This window comes from Phoenix dactylifera, unplaced genomic scaffold (genome assembly GCF_009389715.1).
Source record: "Phoenix dactylifera cultivar Barhee BC4 unplaced genomic scaffold, palm_55x_up_171113_PBpolish2nd_filt_p 000007F, whole genome shotgun sequence".
Classification (NCBI taxonomy): Eukaryota; Viridiplantae; Streptophyta; class Magnoliopsida; order Arecales; family Arecaceae; genus Phoenix; species Phoenix dactylifera.
In genome coordinates, this window is record NW_024067666.1 from 4174879 (window position 1) to 4190175 (window position 15297).

General features: G+C 38.4%; 2 protein-coding genes across 2 annotated transcripts; both read right to left on the reverse strand.

The window, feature by feature from the left end:
- Positions 1–1529: 1529 nt before the first annotated feature.
- On the reverse strand, positions 1530–8043 carry LOC103704535 (F-box/LRR-repeat protein 17-like). The gene is made up of 11 exons (XM_008787871.4): positions 7341–8043; positions 6249–6350; positions 5074–5218; positions 4794–4978; positions 4404–4508; positions 4098–4195; positions 3690–3934; positions 3540–3606; positions 3369–3454; positions 2406–2501; positions 1530–1887 (listed from the first exon to the last, which is right to left on the reverse strand). The coding sequence occupies exons 1-11, from the start codon at positions 7865–7867 to the stop codon at positions 1825–1827; spliced, it is 1719 nt and encodes a 572-aa protein (XP_008786093.2). The 5' UTR covers positions 7868–8043; the 3' UTR covers positions 1530–1824.
- Positions 8044–11395: 3352 nt separating this feature from the next.
- Positions 11396–12115, reverse strand: LOC103704536 (photosystem II reaction center W protein, chloroplastic). Its single transcript, XM_008787873.4, has 2 exons — positions 11894–12115; positions 11396–11803 (listed from the first exon to the last, which is right to left on the reverse strand). The coding sequence occupies exons 1-2, from the start codon at positions 11985–11987 to the stop codon at positions 11499–11501; spliced, it is 399 nt and encodes a 132-aa protein (XP_008786095.1). The 5' UTR covers positions 11988–12115; the 3' UTR covers positions 11396–11498.
- Between the last annotated feature and the right edge of the window lie 3182 nt (positions 12116–15297).

Consider the following 15297-nt stretch of genomic DNA (forward strand, 5'->3'; position numbering starts at 1 on the left):
TTCTCCACATCCACAAATGATAGAAGTGGAAGCATATGGTAGCAATAAATTTTTAACATAAAAAGAGAAGAAAATTTCTTTCATACGTCATCAGTTTTTCTCTGAGTTGTTGTTATTGCATTTAATGTTATACATTAATGAAAAAGCCAGGAGAATATATGGCCAACTTTTAGACTTTAGACAAGCAGGATATGTGCTGGATAGCTGGAGTTGTTGGCTGTTGGCGAGGGAATTAATTTTAGATTTTAGGATATGTGCTGCAGTGCTGGTTATATGCTTCTGAGCTAGTTTGTTCATTAATTTTTTGATCCAATTAATTTTGATTTAGTCAAATTAGGATACTACAATTGAATTTTTTTTTGGTCCAATTGTAAGTTGGTTGTGACTTCGGCGGTTCAGCCTCTTCTCGCCATCGAGTTCGGCACTATTCGGCCTCTTCTTGCTGTCAAATTCGGCCTCTTTTTGCATCTTAAAAAGCTAGACGAATTATTTTTAAATAAAATTTTAAAATATTTTACATTTATTTAAATTTTTTTACTATTAAAAAAAAAAAAAAGACCTCTTCTAGTAAGTTCGCCTTAGGCCACCAAATGTTTTGGGCCACCCCTGTATATCACCTTGCCTGAGATGAGACTCCAATTACCTCAAGCCAATGTACAAGTTAAACACCCTTATCCTATTAGAATGTACGTTCATCTGTAGATAACAATCTGTTTATCTTATCCTACTCCGAGACTTGGATCCACACACGAAGTCTCCACCCTTAAACCAACGCTATCTAAAAAACTCCGTGGTTCGTGCTCTATTACTGTTACCGAACCTGTTTGGCTGCGCTATCCCATTCCATTGACTAGGATAACTAACTCCAATACTAAAAATCGATATATACGCTATTTGAAATTTAGATTACATTTCCAACACCTAAGACAATCTTTTCTAACGATTCAATGCTTTTGCAAGAGATCTAGGAGAGAAGAAGAGATCACATGAGGCTTCAATTGATGGTCATTATCATGTTGAGGAATTACTACTCACGGAAGGACATGTTCTGCTCAAAATCCATTTTATTCTCTAGTAGTGATTTGGAGATGGAATTACCATCCTTTCATCAAATCACAGGCTCACAGCGTTCAATCCCTCAAGTTAAGAACCACCACTAGCCCATGTATTTCTTAAAGGACAGTTGTTTTATCTCCCCTGCTTCTTTTTCCACTGCACTGCCAGTTGAAGTTGAAATTGGAGTAGCTTTGCCCTTATATCCAGTCCATCCCATGGGAGTTGACTATCCAGAAGGAGTCTTTCTTCGAAAGAAAGATTCATCTTCCTTTGCAATAATCTCTACAAGATCTACGCAGGCAGATGAATAGAAAAGTTTGGAGTACTCTGAGAGTTGCACAGTATGCAATCCAACAGCCTACATATCAGTCATTCTTTCGCGCGAAAGATGCAACTCGAACCCTTTCTAATAAGCCAGTCAAACGATGATCAAGCATAAGTATAATCCAATTACCTCTAATCAGAGATGAGGCTGCTGAAATATCCAATGTGATGAGACCATTGTAAATGAATTACATGCTTCAATCATGTTAAATTTATCTTTGAAGAGGACAGTAAGACATCTAGGCTGCAAATTATTCTTCTACAAGCAGTCCCATTTCTAAAGGTAACCCCATTATCTAGAATGATGAAAGGAGCCCAGCAGTATAGTTAATACAACAAATAGTATTTTCAAGTCTACAGGCCTACAGTAAGTGAATACATCACCAGTAATCAACAGACTGTCTGCTCTGACGGGGTCAATCTGAATGGTATAGAAGAGAATCATCAGTCAATATGCACAGTGCACTCGGTCCGCCGTAACCTCTTTTGTTTCCCATCATCAGATGGCTGCAGCAGGCATGAGAAAAGGTTTTGTGAAATTCCAAAACGAGAATACTGCAAAATATGTGAATAAAGAAAAGAAAGAAGTAACCAGTAACATTTATAAGGTCAGCTGAGTGCATCTATAGAAACACTTCGGACGACAAGAAAGCACTTTCAAGAGATATGAGGGTTGGTAAAATATTGGGAGGTGGTTTCTGATTTTTCAAAAAGCTGAAAAAGCTCTACCTGAGAGAAGCTCCATGCTGATATAAAAAAACTGTTTTTGATTTAACAAAAATTTCCAAATAACCAAAATACCTATGAACAAACCATATAACTACATTCTCTATATACTATATTATATTACATTATAGTACTATACAATATTCTTGATTGTCATTTTGTTATACTAAAAATACTCTTTCAATTCGGTTACCAAACAAATGTATAAATTCCACAAACACTTTAGAAATATAGTTATACAAATAACAAACAGTTTTTGGCTAAAACCTCTACCAGCCAAAGCTTTGGGATAGTCTCACCTGTAGAGGGTATTGAGGGACCTGAACCCTTTTGGAGCCATCTGCTAGCCGCTTGCATGGTAAATGGTTTTCAGCCGCAGCAAACTCATTGAGAACCTACAAAAATTTCAGCCATTAGTAGTATTCAAAAGGAATACTAGATAATTTTTCACCCTAATATTTCTCATAAGAGTGCCACCAGGGACAAGAATACTTGCAAGTGGTGACTGTATTTAAGAAAAAGGTCATATAATCAACCTTATTTTGCCTAGAGAAGTGACAAACATGTCAAAGTTCCAAGATGAAAACTGAAAAATAATGGCCAGAGGACATCAGTTGATAGCTCAAGACCAAGACCTTGAGTTTATGAATGGAGCTTCATAGATGCAAGTTGCTCGAAGATGCATCAAATTCGTGCTGTACAGATAACAGTAAATCCAGACAAGCTGGCCTAAATTTCTGGTAGACCAAGATAATGATCTCAAGCTGTGCTTATTCTATGCAGTCTGAAATCAGAACCCGCCTCATATTATACTGATGTATGCTGATAAAGCCCCATAGCCAATTTTAAAACTACAAACACAAAATATTCTGTTTACCCACAAGACAACATGCCATTGACAATGCAACCCACATTTTGAAAAAGCATCTATGGTTAGTTGTCAAAATGTGAGTGCAACACCAACCATTGAACAGCTATATGCGCTCTAGAGAGAGCCCAGGCTTGCTAGACTAGTAGAAAATTTCCCAGCATTATGCCCCCCACACCATATTTCCTTTTACGTTAGATATGCTCACATGTGTTTTCCAATATCTTCCCTCAGAACTCTATCTCCAAATGCAAGTAACTTATATCTGTTTTGTGCACTCTCTTTAGCAACATACAAACAATGTTATCTTAAACATATAAAACAAAAATCAATCTCAATCTTTATGTCAAGCAATCAGGTTTAAGTAGTCACAATGGTTGGCATAACTCAATACCTGGTTTCGAATTGCTCCAATTAGCATATCTTGACATCCAGAAGCATGAACATTTTTCAAATTGGAACACTGGAGCAACAACCTCTCTGGGGAAAATTTTGCAAAGAATCATATCAATAATGAGAATTTCTTTTGACATCTAAACCTATATGAGGAATGCTAGAGTCATACCTGGATGCAAATTTGTACATGAGTTAAGATTGAGATCATTAAGTTCTGGACAGTTTAGAAACAGGGCCTGCAATTGTTGTAAATTATTCAGAAGGGAATGACAAGATCATGTGAGCATATAAGAATAGCTTCTTTTGCAGTGTGACTTACATCTAAACCAGAACAGCCCCATAAACTGAGTTTTCTCAAACGCCCGTGTTTTATAATTAGTTTTTGGTAAATTGATTGTGGCTTTGATTTTGGTGATTTCTGACACCTAAGCTCTCCACTACTTTCACTACCAAGCAACCCATTTTCTTCAGAACTTTCCTCTTGAGAATTCATATCACGAATGCTCATTCCACAGTCAATTAGCTGAAGAAGGGGTAGCTGTGCAGTAGCAAATTGGATCCCACCTGAAAAAGGCACGGAAGCAGATACCTGAGAATATGGACAAATCACAACATGCAGCCAACCCCGTATAGATGGGACAAGGCTTAGGCAAAGCTTTTTTTCTGAATTAGCACATGTAGCGTAAATTCGAAAAAACATTATGGCATGAAGAAATTTGTTAATTACTTGAAGTGATGTTAGGACAGAGAGCAAGGAGGAGCCTGGATAGGGTCTGAGGGTACACGTTGCATATCATTCCAATCCCACTGTCGCTAATGCTTGATCTAGAAACACAAGCAAAAAATGAAACTGAGAAACTACAGGATCAACAGATATTGCAACAAGTAACATTTCGCAGAGAATGTTTAAGGAGTTCTGCTGTAATCCGTATATAGTAGTAAAGACCAATATTGCTGTAAATCACCGCATCTGGAGCTTTTGGACAATGCATTCTACAGTTTAAGCATTCATAGAGTGCAGAGTGAAGCATACCCACTTAAATCAAGCAATTCTAAACTTGAATAACTTGAAACTATAGCAGCTACAGCCGCATCTGTAATTTTTGAACCAAGAACAAGTGACAGCATGCGCAAGCCCCTGATAAAGAAATTTATATTAGCCAACCTGCTAAAATGAAGATTTGAAGAGCAGAAATGGTAAAGATGCTTTAGTATTGCACTAGGATTTGGCAATTTGGATCTAGATTTTTCAGTTTTATTCACATTTGAGCTCAAACATCTGTAAAAAACCTCAGCGGCCCAACAAGCATACGATAAATATCATATGATGTTAATCTTAGCACAAGTTTCTTTCAATAACTTAAACCACCAATTGGCAAATCATTATGTAGTGATTCACATACATCTGAAACAAATAACATACCTTAGGTTTGCACTTGCTAAAGCAAGCACAGCTTCATTACAAAGTCGAATTGATGCAATATGCACATTTCTTAGCCGTGGACATGTACGGCCCAAACTATCCATCATAGAAACAAGAACTGTAGAATCATTTTCTTGTCGAGTAAAATCAAAAGAAAGCTCTTTCAGATTGGGACAGTTAATGACCTATAAAGAATAAATGAGAATCAATTGATGCATGCACAGAAAATATCAAAGAATTGCTAACTTGACATGATACGTAAAAAGTATATGATAGCTACCATTTTTGAAATGCAATAGAGGTCTGAAAGCCATAGCATTGACAGGCTTGAAGAATAGAGGTTGAGAAAGCCAAGACTATTGCAACCTTCCACTTTAAGAATTGAAAGACAACGTTTCTCAGCAACAAAACGGCCCAATTCATCCCTGCATGACGAGAGACGTCAAGATGCTAAAATACAATGTGATTGGAAAGATGTAATACATTGCTGCTAATTTATTTACCAGTGGAAAAGAAAACTCTAAGCACAGACCTTGATTTGATATAGTTTTCAAGACAAAATGACATATTTGTGAATATTTGTCATGAACATCCTTCTAAAAGGAAGGAACAAGTCTATCGACCGAACAAGCAGTAAGCAAAAACAACAGCATTCCCAACAAACAACATCAGCAATTACATCATTTGGGTCAATACTGTAGAAAATGCTTCAAAATTAAAGCCAATGTATGGAGAAGACAGGCATGTATAAAACTAAGAGCATTTCCAACCAATAAGGCTCTCAGCGACATGGCTGACAAGCAAGAATAACTAAACAAGCAAATGAAACAAGGGAATGAATATTTCGATATCAATCAAGATAAACTGAAACCCAACCCATACACATCTAAGGTTCAAAGACACCCATGGTTGGTAGAAAGAACATGATCTCACTGTCATACTTGATCACGTTAACAAAATTTCAAGCTGTCGTATACCTTTCGAACAGGCGTCCAAGGGAATGAAGAATGATAAAATATTTTTAACGTACCAGGTATAACACATGATCTTTCACAGGAGCTGGAAGCATATAAATGGAACTAATATCACACATCAATGTACTATGACAGTAAACAAACAGAAGATTCTGAATAACATGAGTTTTCTATCACAAGCCTAAGCACATTCACAACTATAGTTGATGGGAGTGTTAGCAACCTGGAAATAGCAAATAAGCAAGAGGTGCTCAATAGCGAGCAAAATGTCTCGATGGTCCCAATCATCTATTTTATAAAATGCAGAAAAATGGACCTAAATCCATTTATTACCCTAGTAATAAGGGGGCACATCCACACAAAATATAGAAGGGACAGTTGTATACTTCAGACAGCAAAATATAAAGTATCATAGTCTAAGGTTAATAATAAAAATAGTAAAAAAAGGCAATCAGACAGAGAATAACAGTCATTCACATACCCAGTTATCCGATTGACTGCATGGTCACCAATACCGATCTCAAAAGCTTCTAGATTAGGGCATGAGAATGCAACACAAGCTAGCAATGTCGCATCAACATCACTGCACCAACAGCAGAAAGAATGTGCTTATCAGGACCTACTTATCCTACTTGGATACTCAAAAGACAGAAGGATCTGCTGTTATTTTCCAGTTTCATCAAATCCTCTTTAACATATAGATGTATTATAGACAATGATAAACGAGGAATCTGATTTTCTTTTCTCCTGGATATTATTTAAGTTGGAGGAGGATCTCACAAAGATCAGCTTGCTACAACGTCACTTGCTATCTCAAAAGCATTCCATTGTTCACAGTTCACCATACAGAAACAAAAACAAAAGAGAAGCAGATGAATATAGAAATAACGAAGAAAACCTAACCTCATACCCCATCAATCATTTTTCCCCTTTTTCCGTTTCCCAACCCAGTTTCAGACCATCAAAATAACCAAAACTACGGAATAGTTAAAAAATCAAGTATAAAAACATAAAATTTGACATGCAGATGATTTAAAATCCATAAAACCCACGATCATGGCAAGATCTAAACATGTCCGACCTAGAAACAACCTCCACGGACGAAAAAAAAAAGATCAAAGTAGCTCACATAAACAGGGCCTTCATAATCGAAAGACCCTCCATTACATTGATCTAAAAACGCATCAAAGCCCCAGATCCGTATAGAAGGAATAGGGACTTGAATGCGAAGATTAGAAATATTTCTCTAGCACCCACATTGTCAAATTTCACAATAACAGAAGCAACAGAAAATAGGAAAACTTCGTAAATTCCTTTTGCATTGCTATCGACCCCACTTCCCAATATTAATCCCTTTACGGAAATCCATATTACTTGGATCCATCATCAAAAGATCCAGAACAAAGGCCATCAGCATAACCCGCTCCCTGATCTGCGAGTTATAATGGTTGTATTATATTTATTCCATTAAAATCCGATTTTTTTTCATTAAAGTTTAGTTCTTTTCAGCTCTACCATCCAACCACGAGATCCCCCGTCCTCTTCCTCCCTCGATCTAAGAAAAAGCCCTGACCTTTCCATTCTCAGCATGAGCCTGGTCAGTCCGGCGCATTTGTGGAGCACCGATCCAACGAAACCGATCTGAGATCGAGGAGAAACACTAAGCCTAAGCTCGTCCGCGGATCGCCACACCCTCTTCACGCAATCCCTCCATCCCCGGCAGACAGCCGCCGCACCCATCAGCTCCTTGGGCGACAGCCGCCTCAGGACCTCCGCCAGGCACGACGCCGGCAGAACACCGCCGCCCACCTCCACCACCTCCTCCTCGGCCGCCGCCGCCGCCGCCGCCGCCGCAGTCTCCGCCACCTCCTCCTCCGCCGCCTCCGCGGCTGCTGCCGGAGACCGGTCCTCCTCAAAGGAGAGGGCGCGGCGGAGGCGGTGATCGGAGCGAGGGGGGAGGGCGTGACCGCCGCTGGAGGGGCAGACGTGGCCCTTCTTGGGGAGGCCGCATCGGCCGCAGTTGTAGCTGCCCCGCTTCTTCGGCGGACCACGCTTGGGCGCGACGGAGGCGGCGGCCTCCGCGGCGGGCTGGCGGAGCATCCGGATCCCGAAGGCTAGGGTTTGTGGGGAGACAGAGAGAGAGAGAAAGAAGGAAGGGAGTGGGGGGGCGGATGCGATGAAATAGAGAAAGTGGGAGAGGTCGGGTGCTGTCGGAAAAGGGGCGGGAGATTAGACTTAATTTCGCGCCATTTTGCCCTAACGGGTGGAGGGAGAGCGAAGCGAGATTAGGGGGAATGAATTACCGAATGAACCTGGTCATGCGCACGTATCTTCCGAAGATCGCTAAGCGGTAACTGTGGCTACATTTTCTTTCCTGGAATGGTATTAAGGAAATGAATTCATTCTTTCCTCTTTTAGCTCCTAGATTACCGTTGGTGCACTCCCTTTGTCATTTGCTTGGAATGGTAAATCAGATGTTTTTGTTTATTTATAATATAATTATATTTTTTTTGTGTTTCTAAAATAAACTTGTATCATTGCCCTGTCAATAGACTCAATACACAAGTGTATCTTCTTGTCAAGGCAGCTTTTTCTTTTTTAACTTCTGGTAAAATTAAGGTTAGTTGGGATGGTGAACATTTGAATAGAACAGTTGTTGTCAACTTTCTTTGAGGTTGGATTGTTGAGTGACACCAGAAATTTGAAGAGGAAAAAAAAACTAGGGGTTCTTGTTTTCTTCCTCCCCCAAAAAAATGTACCGAGAAATAAAAAATGCATGAGTCAATAAAAAAATATAACTTTCCTCTCTCTCTCTCTCTCTCTCTCTCTCTCTCTCTCTCTCTGTCTGAGAGTTAGGATCGTATGCTTGGTTAGCTTGATCACTCACAAATTCACTAATCATCCTGATCAATTTGGCATTCCAACACCCCTCCATCTTTAGCTTCTGTGTGTCTTGAAAAATACTTTGGGTGAGAATGATTTGATTAAGAAACTAATGATATGTAACTTCAGCCTCGTAAAAGATTAATTCCTTCAAATATGAATAGATGAAATGCATGAGTTCTCCATCAACAAAGGCAGTTGCAATAAATTTGCAGCAAATTTTCAAAGAATCTTTGATGCTATAATGCAGAGCCATGTTTACCGTCCATAAAATAGAAAAATCGAGAGAAGGAAAAAGAAGAGAAGCACCTAATAAAAAGGAGCTTGAGATTTGCAAGAGTGAGCGTTTTCTTGGCTAAGATCAAAGAAGGTAAAAGTAAAAGTAATATGTGAAGTAAATATAAATCATCTTCTCCAACAACATGATTTTAATGACTAGTAAATCTAGTCGAGATCTGACGTTAAGCAATGATTAAACTAGCCATTAACAGAAATTTTAGTTCTCCAACATCAAGGTTACTTATGATTGAGTGGATATGATCGAGATATTTTTAATAATTTGAGGTCTCAGATCACCAAGAATAAGAGGGCATACATTTACACTACAAAAAAGAAAAAGAAAGAATGCATGGAAAGCAAGGTGGCAATGAGGACTATATAGCATGAAAATGACATCAAATAAATTGGTTGTTTTAGTTTAAATGCTTGCAGTCCAAGGCGGTCCCATAGCAGCTCTAAAGAGTTTTTGGAAATTAGAGAATAAAGGCATATGGGACCAATCTTCTCTTTCTTTTCAGGCAACTACAACACATTTTTGCATCGATGTGAAGAATCAACAATCTCTTAAGGCCATCTCACCTAATTTATATCTTAGGTTTTATCTTTAACTCGGAGCATCGGTCTCTCTCGAGACTTAATAGTTATATGCATGGTCATCATTATTGGAATTATCTTATCTTTTCACTACATGTTCTTATACTTCTTGCTTTGTCATTCAATCACTCTTAAAGTGAATTTTAAGTTATTTTACTAAGACATTGAACCCGATCACTCACACAATCTCATCGATCATCTTGATTGATTGGGCATGCTGACGATTCTCGATTTTTAGCTTTTTATGTTTTTCCAAAAAATGTTGATTTAAACATTTTGTTGGATTATTAGGGAACCGCTACTTTATATGTAGTAAGCGTTCAACTTTAGCAAGCAAGCAACTTGAAGAGTCAATTATGGTACCAAGCTCGGATATCTACCTTTTGTAAACTATTTCATGAGGTGGGAATTTCTTCAACCCAATCATTTATTGCTTGCTTGCGAGGGAGCACAAAAATTAAAGTGTTATCATTATATTCATCATCTGTGAGAACATCAGATTGAAATAAGCCCATTCAATCACTCTTCTTGTAAATAATTACAATCAAGCAAAACCCACCTACTCAAAATCATCATCACAACAACAATCCCGAGCCATTAAAACATACATATGCTCCATTTGATCATCCATATTTGTTTTGCAACCAAATATTCTCCATTATACACCATTGTGAACCAAATGCAAATTATCTTATTTTGCATCAAAATAAAGGAACAAAACCCAAATCTCTTATCATAAAAAAAAACACGGTTATTACATTATAGTTAAAGTGTCGAAAATCAGTAAATTCTTAGTTTTTTCCAATCCATAAATATTGACATCACTTCCATTCTTCTATATGGAAATTACTCTACTCATACAATATGTTTTTGCCATTCTTTCTTCACTACTTCCATCACGTTTGTCAGGGCACTACTTAGCTTTCATTTTATTTGTGGTTTAAAGACACTGGAGTTCCCTCCTTCTAAAATCCGAATCATCCTTGAGGGCCATTCTTTGGTGGGTAAATATTATGAGAAAGTTGGTCAACTTTTTTATTAACTGACTTACCTATATTCTCATACTTCTCTACGCTGCTAAGTTTCTTTTCTATGGTTAGCATTTACCCATGAAATGGGCAAAAAGACTTACCCACTTGGGAGGTAGGTAATTATTTTCCCATCAGTCGGTAAAATATTCTTTTTACATTATTTCTAAAAACCCATAACCTTATTATTATATGATACTATTAATATAATCTAAATCCTATATAATATATGCATTATATAGTATAGTATAGTATATTATTAAATATTATTATATAATAATATATAATAAAATATTATTATATATTTATTATATATAGAGAGAAGGTATCATGGAAAATATGGACATGTCTTGGCAACTTACCCAGAAAAGTAGTAACACAAAAGAATATGGATATATAGCATATTCCCAGCCACATTTTAATGCATAAAAAAATATGGATATTTTTAAAATCTAAATATTGCCTAAAAATACTTATAAAAAAATATATTACCCCCAAAAGGCCAAGCCTAAGATAGCAATTGAGAAAAAGGCCATGCCGGAAGATCGCGGTATATCCAATACCCCTGCCATACTTCATGTTCAGATACCTCTTCTCTAGACAAGTTTAACTAAATTAACAATTAAAAATTTAGCATAAAATTTTTCCCTGGTTCCCACCTGCATCATTAATTCTGGCATTCAGCCTGCTTGCGTAGCTTCTTACTCTTCTTTTTTTGCTGCAATCCAAAAGATATTTCTTCTTTGCTTCAGATATCAGAAGTCTTTGTTCTTTGCATCAGTTTCAGCTTAGATGGAGCTAGCCCTTAAATAGTAGCACCTTATTGCCTGCCTACAAAGAAGGCTCAAGAAAACACAACACTGAGAAACAATGTTAAGAGCTTTCATACAGATGATTAAATTCTTAAGTTCACCACCAAACAAGCTTCCATTTGTTTACATAAGGGCTTAGAGGGACAGTCCAGATTCCTCATCCTCTTCAAGGGTAGAGGTGTACACAAAGTAGAGGGACCAGATGAGACCAAACACAGCAACCAGGATCCAAGTCAGCAGGTTGTTGCTGATTCCCAGGCTGAGCCCCGTCCCTTCGGTGCTCATCCTATCATCAACCAGGGCCAGGACTGGGTTTGACACGCTCATCACGCTTGCAGCTGCAAGCCATGACACTCCCGTCGACGTCCCACCGGCGACGGATGGCTTCAGCTCCGAGGAGCACCTCAACCTTCCACCTCTAACTCTAATCTGAGGCAATCCTGAACAGTCCATGTTCAAAACAAAACTCTCAGTTATTTGGCAAAGATGGCCATCATCTGGTTAATAATCATATATATATAAGTGTTTACCTAACACCGGTGACAAGGAGATGCCGGTGAGTCGCCTGGGCACGGCAACGCGTGCAACTGTTGAGGTCACTGTGGTGGCGCTGATGGCAGCCATTTCTGTCTGCGCTCGAGAAGGGAAGGAGGAGGATGGTTGAGGAGAGGAGCTTGTGTGGTGACCGGCAATGAGGGTGGTGTGGGCCTGTGGGCACTGGGTTATTTCATTCAGGGACTTCCAAATTATTACATGAACTTATGCCATGCTCCACACAATCGCCCTTCAAACCTCATCCTCTCACAGCCAACCAATGGCTTCGACATGGACACGTAATCTAGATTGCCCTTCCAACCTCATCCTCTCACAGCCAACCAATAGCTTCCACGTGGACACATAATCTTCATGAATGTTACGCTGCAGGAATATTCACAGGAAACCGTAGGAACTGGTGAGATATTGCATACTTCAAACAACAAACAAAAAAAAAAAAGAAAAGAAATCTACTGATCTTTGTGGCTGCAAAAGAGTATGAAACTATGAAGGTTTTGGTCTGCAACTTATTCAGAAGCTTGTCCATGTTGGATCAGCCTGATCATGCTGTCTCTATATATGCAGTTGTATCCAATTTGGCATGTATTTTTGCTAACCAACACGTCTCTGATATGTTTCATAAAATATATCAGGAGGAAAACAAAGATGAACGGATCTATAGACGCGAAAGAATACAATCTTAGAATTTAGCCAATCTTATAGGGAAGCATAATGATGGGGAGAGTTACACAGGTTATTTAATCTTGTGTAGAAGCAAAATGAGGTCAAATTATTTCCCACAAGTCTTGATTAATTACCATATGTTTTTCCAGTTGGATATTCTTTCTAATATTGGACTGAATCTGGCACTTGGGCATGTTCAGTTGAAAAAGTTGGACTCTAAAATAAAGATGGAAATGAGTGACTCCTATTTCATCTATCTGGTTTGAGGGAGTTCAATCCTATTCCGATTCAAAAAGGGTATAGGAATGCCTTAATTCTCCAAAACCTAACCCCTACACTTCCATGGTATTCAAATTTCATTTTGATTTTGATTCCAATTTCAGTCACGAATCAAACAAATCGAGGAATATGGCTATTTAGATTTCTATTCTAACCGATTCCGGTTACAAACCAAACAAGTATGGAGATATGGCCATTTCGATTTCTATTTTAATTTATTTTAATTCTGGTCGCAAACTAAATGCGCCCTTGATGTATTTTATTGATCAAGTGGAGAGAATACTCAATGGATGGCTATGATCGATCCCATCAGTGATATGTTTAGATTTTTTTTTTTTTTTCATGAACTGATTGACAAACACATTCTCTTCCTATCCCATCAAACTGATGACATTAGAGATAATCTTGCTGGGGGCGAAATTTTTTTCTCTCACCTGTGATAGATACCAATGAAGGGAAAATTTGTTGCTCTGGTGATGCAGTATAGAGAGCAACAAAGCAGGTACGTACATGGAATCCAATTTTGGGTGCTAATGAGGTTAGAGGATAAAGAACCAAAAATTTAGTCATCAATTTCAAAAATTATAGCTATCAATCTTAGCTGTTTGCGACCATATTATGAATAATACCTCCTCGACAAGTAATATTGGATGAAAGAAAAAATTGTTGCTTTAATGATGCAGCACAATGTGCAATGAAGCTGGTGCCTGATCTCCAAATCTTGGGCTCTAATGGGATTGGATGATAAAACAGAGTTGCAATTGAACTGCTCGTCAATCTCCATGTTGGAGCCGCGGTAAAAATTAAAAAATCTATTCTACCCAATGTATAGCTAATAAACTCTGGTATCCTTACTAAGCTAAGAGTCCAAATCCATACAATTCTATGCGGTCCATGATTAAGTCCAATATGCTTCACTATAGTGTCCATAGAATCCATTTTAATATTATTTATAATAACTTAGGGTTTTATAAAAAAATTTAGCCGAAAGATATACTTTGATTTTTTTTGGTCTTATATAAGTACTTAAAATCTATCCAAAGAATAGTTGATGTGGAATTAAATACATGCTCACATGAATTCTCATAATTTTGGCAACAAATTTTGAGATTCATACTGCAAGTTAGAGACCATCGGAATATTATTTGATCTCCAACTCAAAGATACAGTTGTTATATAGTATTTCTGCTCGTGCAAGTTGAACTTTATCTTTTTTTTGTACATATAGAAAAAAATATATAAGCAATGAGTTACAGTGGGACTCTCCCAATAATACTCCTGGAAATTCTAATCTTGATAAATGCAGGATCTAAACACAAATCTATGATACACAACTATGAGAATCCAACCAAAATTACGCTTAGTGGTCCATACGTGGCAAATCGAATCCAGTCAAATCAGCAGTGCCGATCGGGCCATCACTACTCCAGCAACAAATCCGTCGCGAACTCATCACCTGATCTTATAGAAGTCTCAAGATACACCAGATAGACGGCCTAGATATCATGGAGGCACACGAAGAAAACTAGTTGGATTAGGATGGAGTGCGAACCAACTGCTCATATTTGCTTTTTGTTTTTTGGGTGCCCCCACTTCCTGGTTTTCTCAAGGTGAACTTTAACGGTAGCGTGTCGGCAGATGGGAGGTTTGGAGGTATTGGATTTGTGATCAGAAACCACCGTGGCAATTTGGTAGCAGCGGGGGTCGACGCACGCCGGGCCTTACCATTGCTGTAGTAGAGCTTTGAGCAGCCTGGGAGGGGATATCATATGCGAGGTGAGTGCTCGGTACCGAGTGGGTATACATTGAGGGTAACTCATCTATGGTGATCGAGTGAATACGGGGTGCAGACAGGTATGGAGATGGTCACCCACTCATTCGTGAGATACGCAGGCTAGTAGTGGAGCTGTGTATGTACTAGATAGCACATGTCTTTCGGGAGGCAAACAGGATAGCAGACTGGGTCGCCTTCTATATTGCACGACACTCCGAAAAGTTTTTATGGACGCCCATAGTAGGGCTCCCGCCCCCATTGTACCTTTTATTTCCTTCTGACTTGGTGGGATGTACTAATATTAGAACTATATGAATTGCCGTTTTTACTAATAATAAAATAATAATAAAATAATAATAATAATAATATATATATTTTTTTAAAAAAAAAACAGTTACAATTCGATTCCTACTCAAAACCGCCCTCTCTCCCGCCCGCCGTGAGCCTCGAAACTCCTTTCCTTCTACGGCGCGTGTAAGCTAAACGGACAAACTACTTTTTAAGATAAGCTCGTGGGAGACTTCTTCGCAACCGAATCGTTGGGAGGATTTGATCTAACACGTGGACTCTCCCCTCTCCCGTTTTCTCCCGTCAAGATTTTTCATAGATATCTTCTCCCGTCGAGGTTTTTGATAGAATCTAGAGTTCTTGGACGGAGATGTG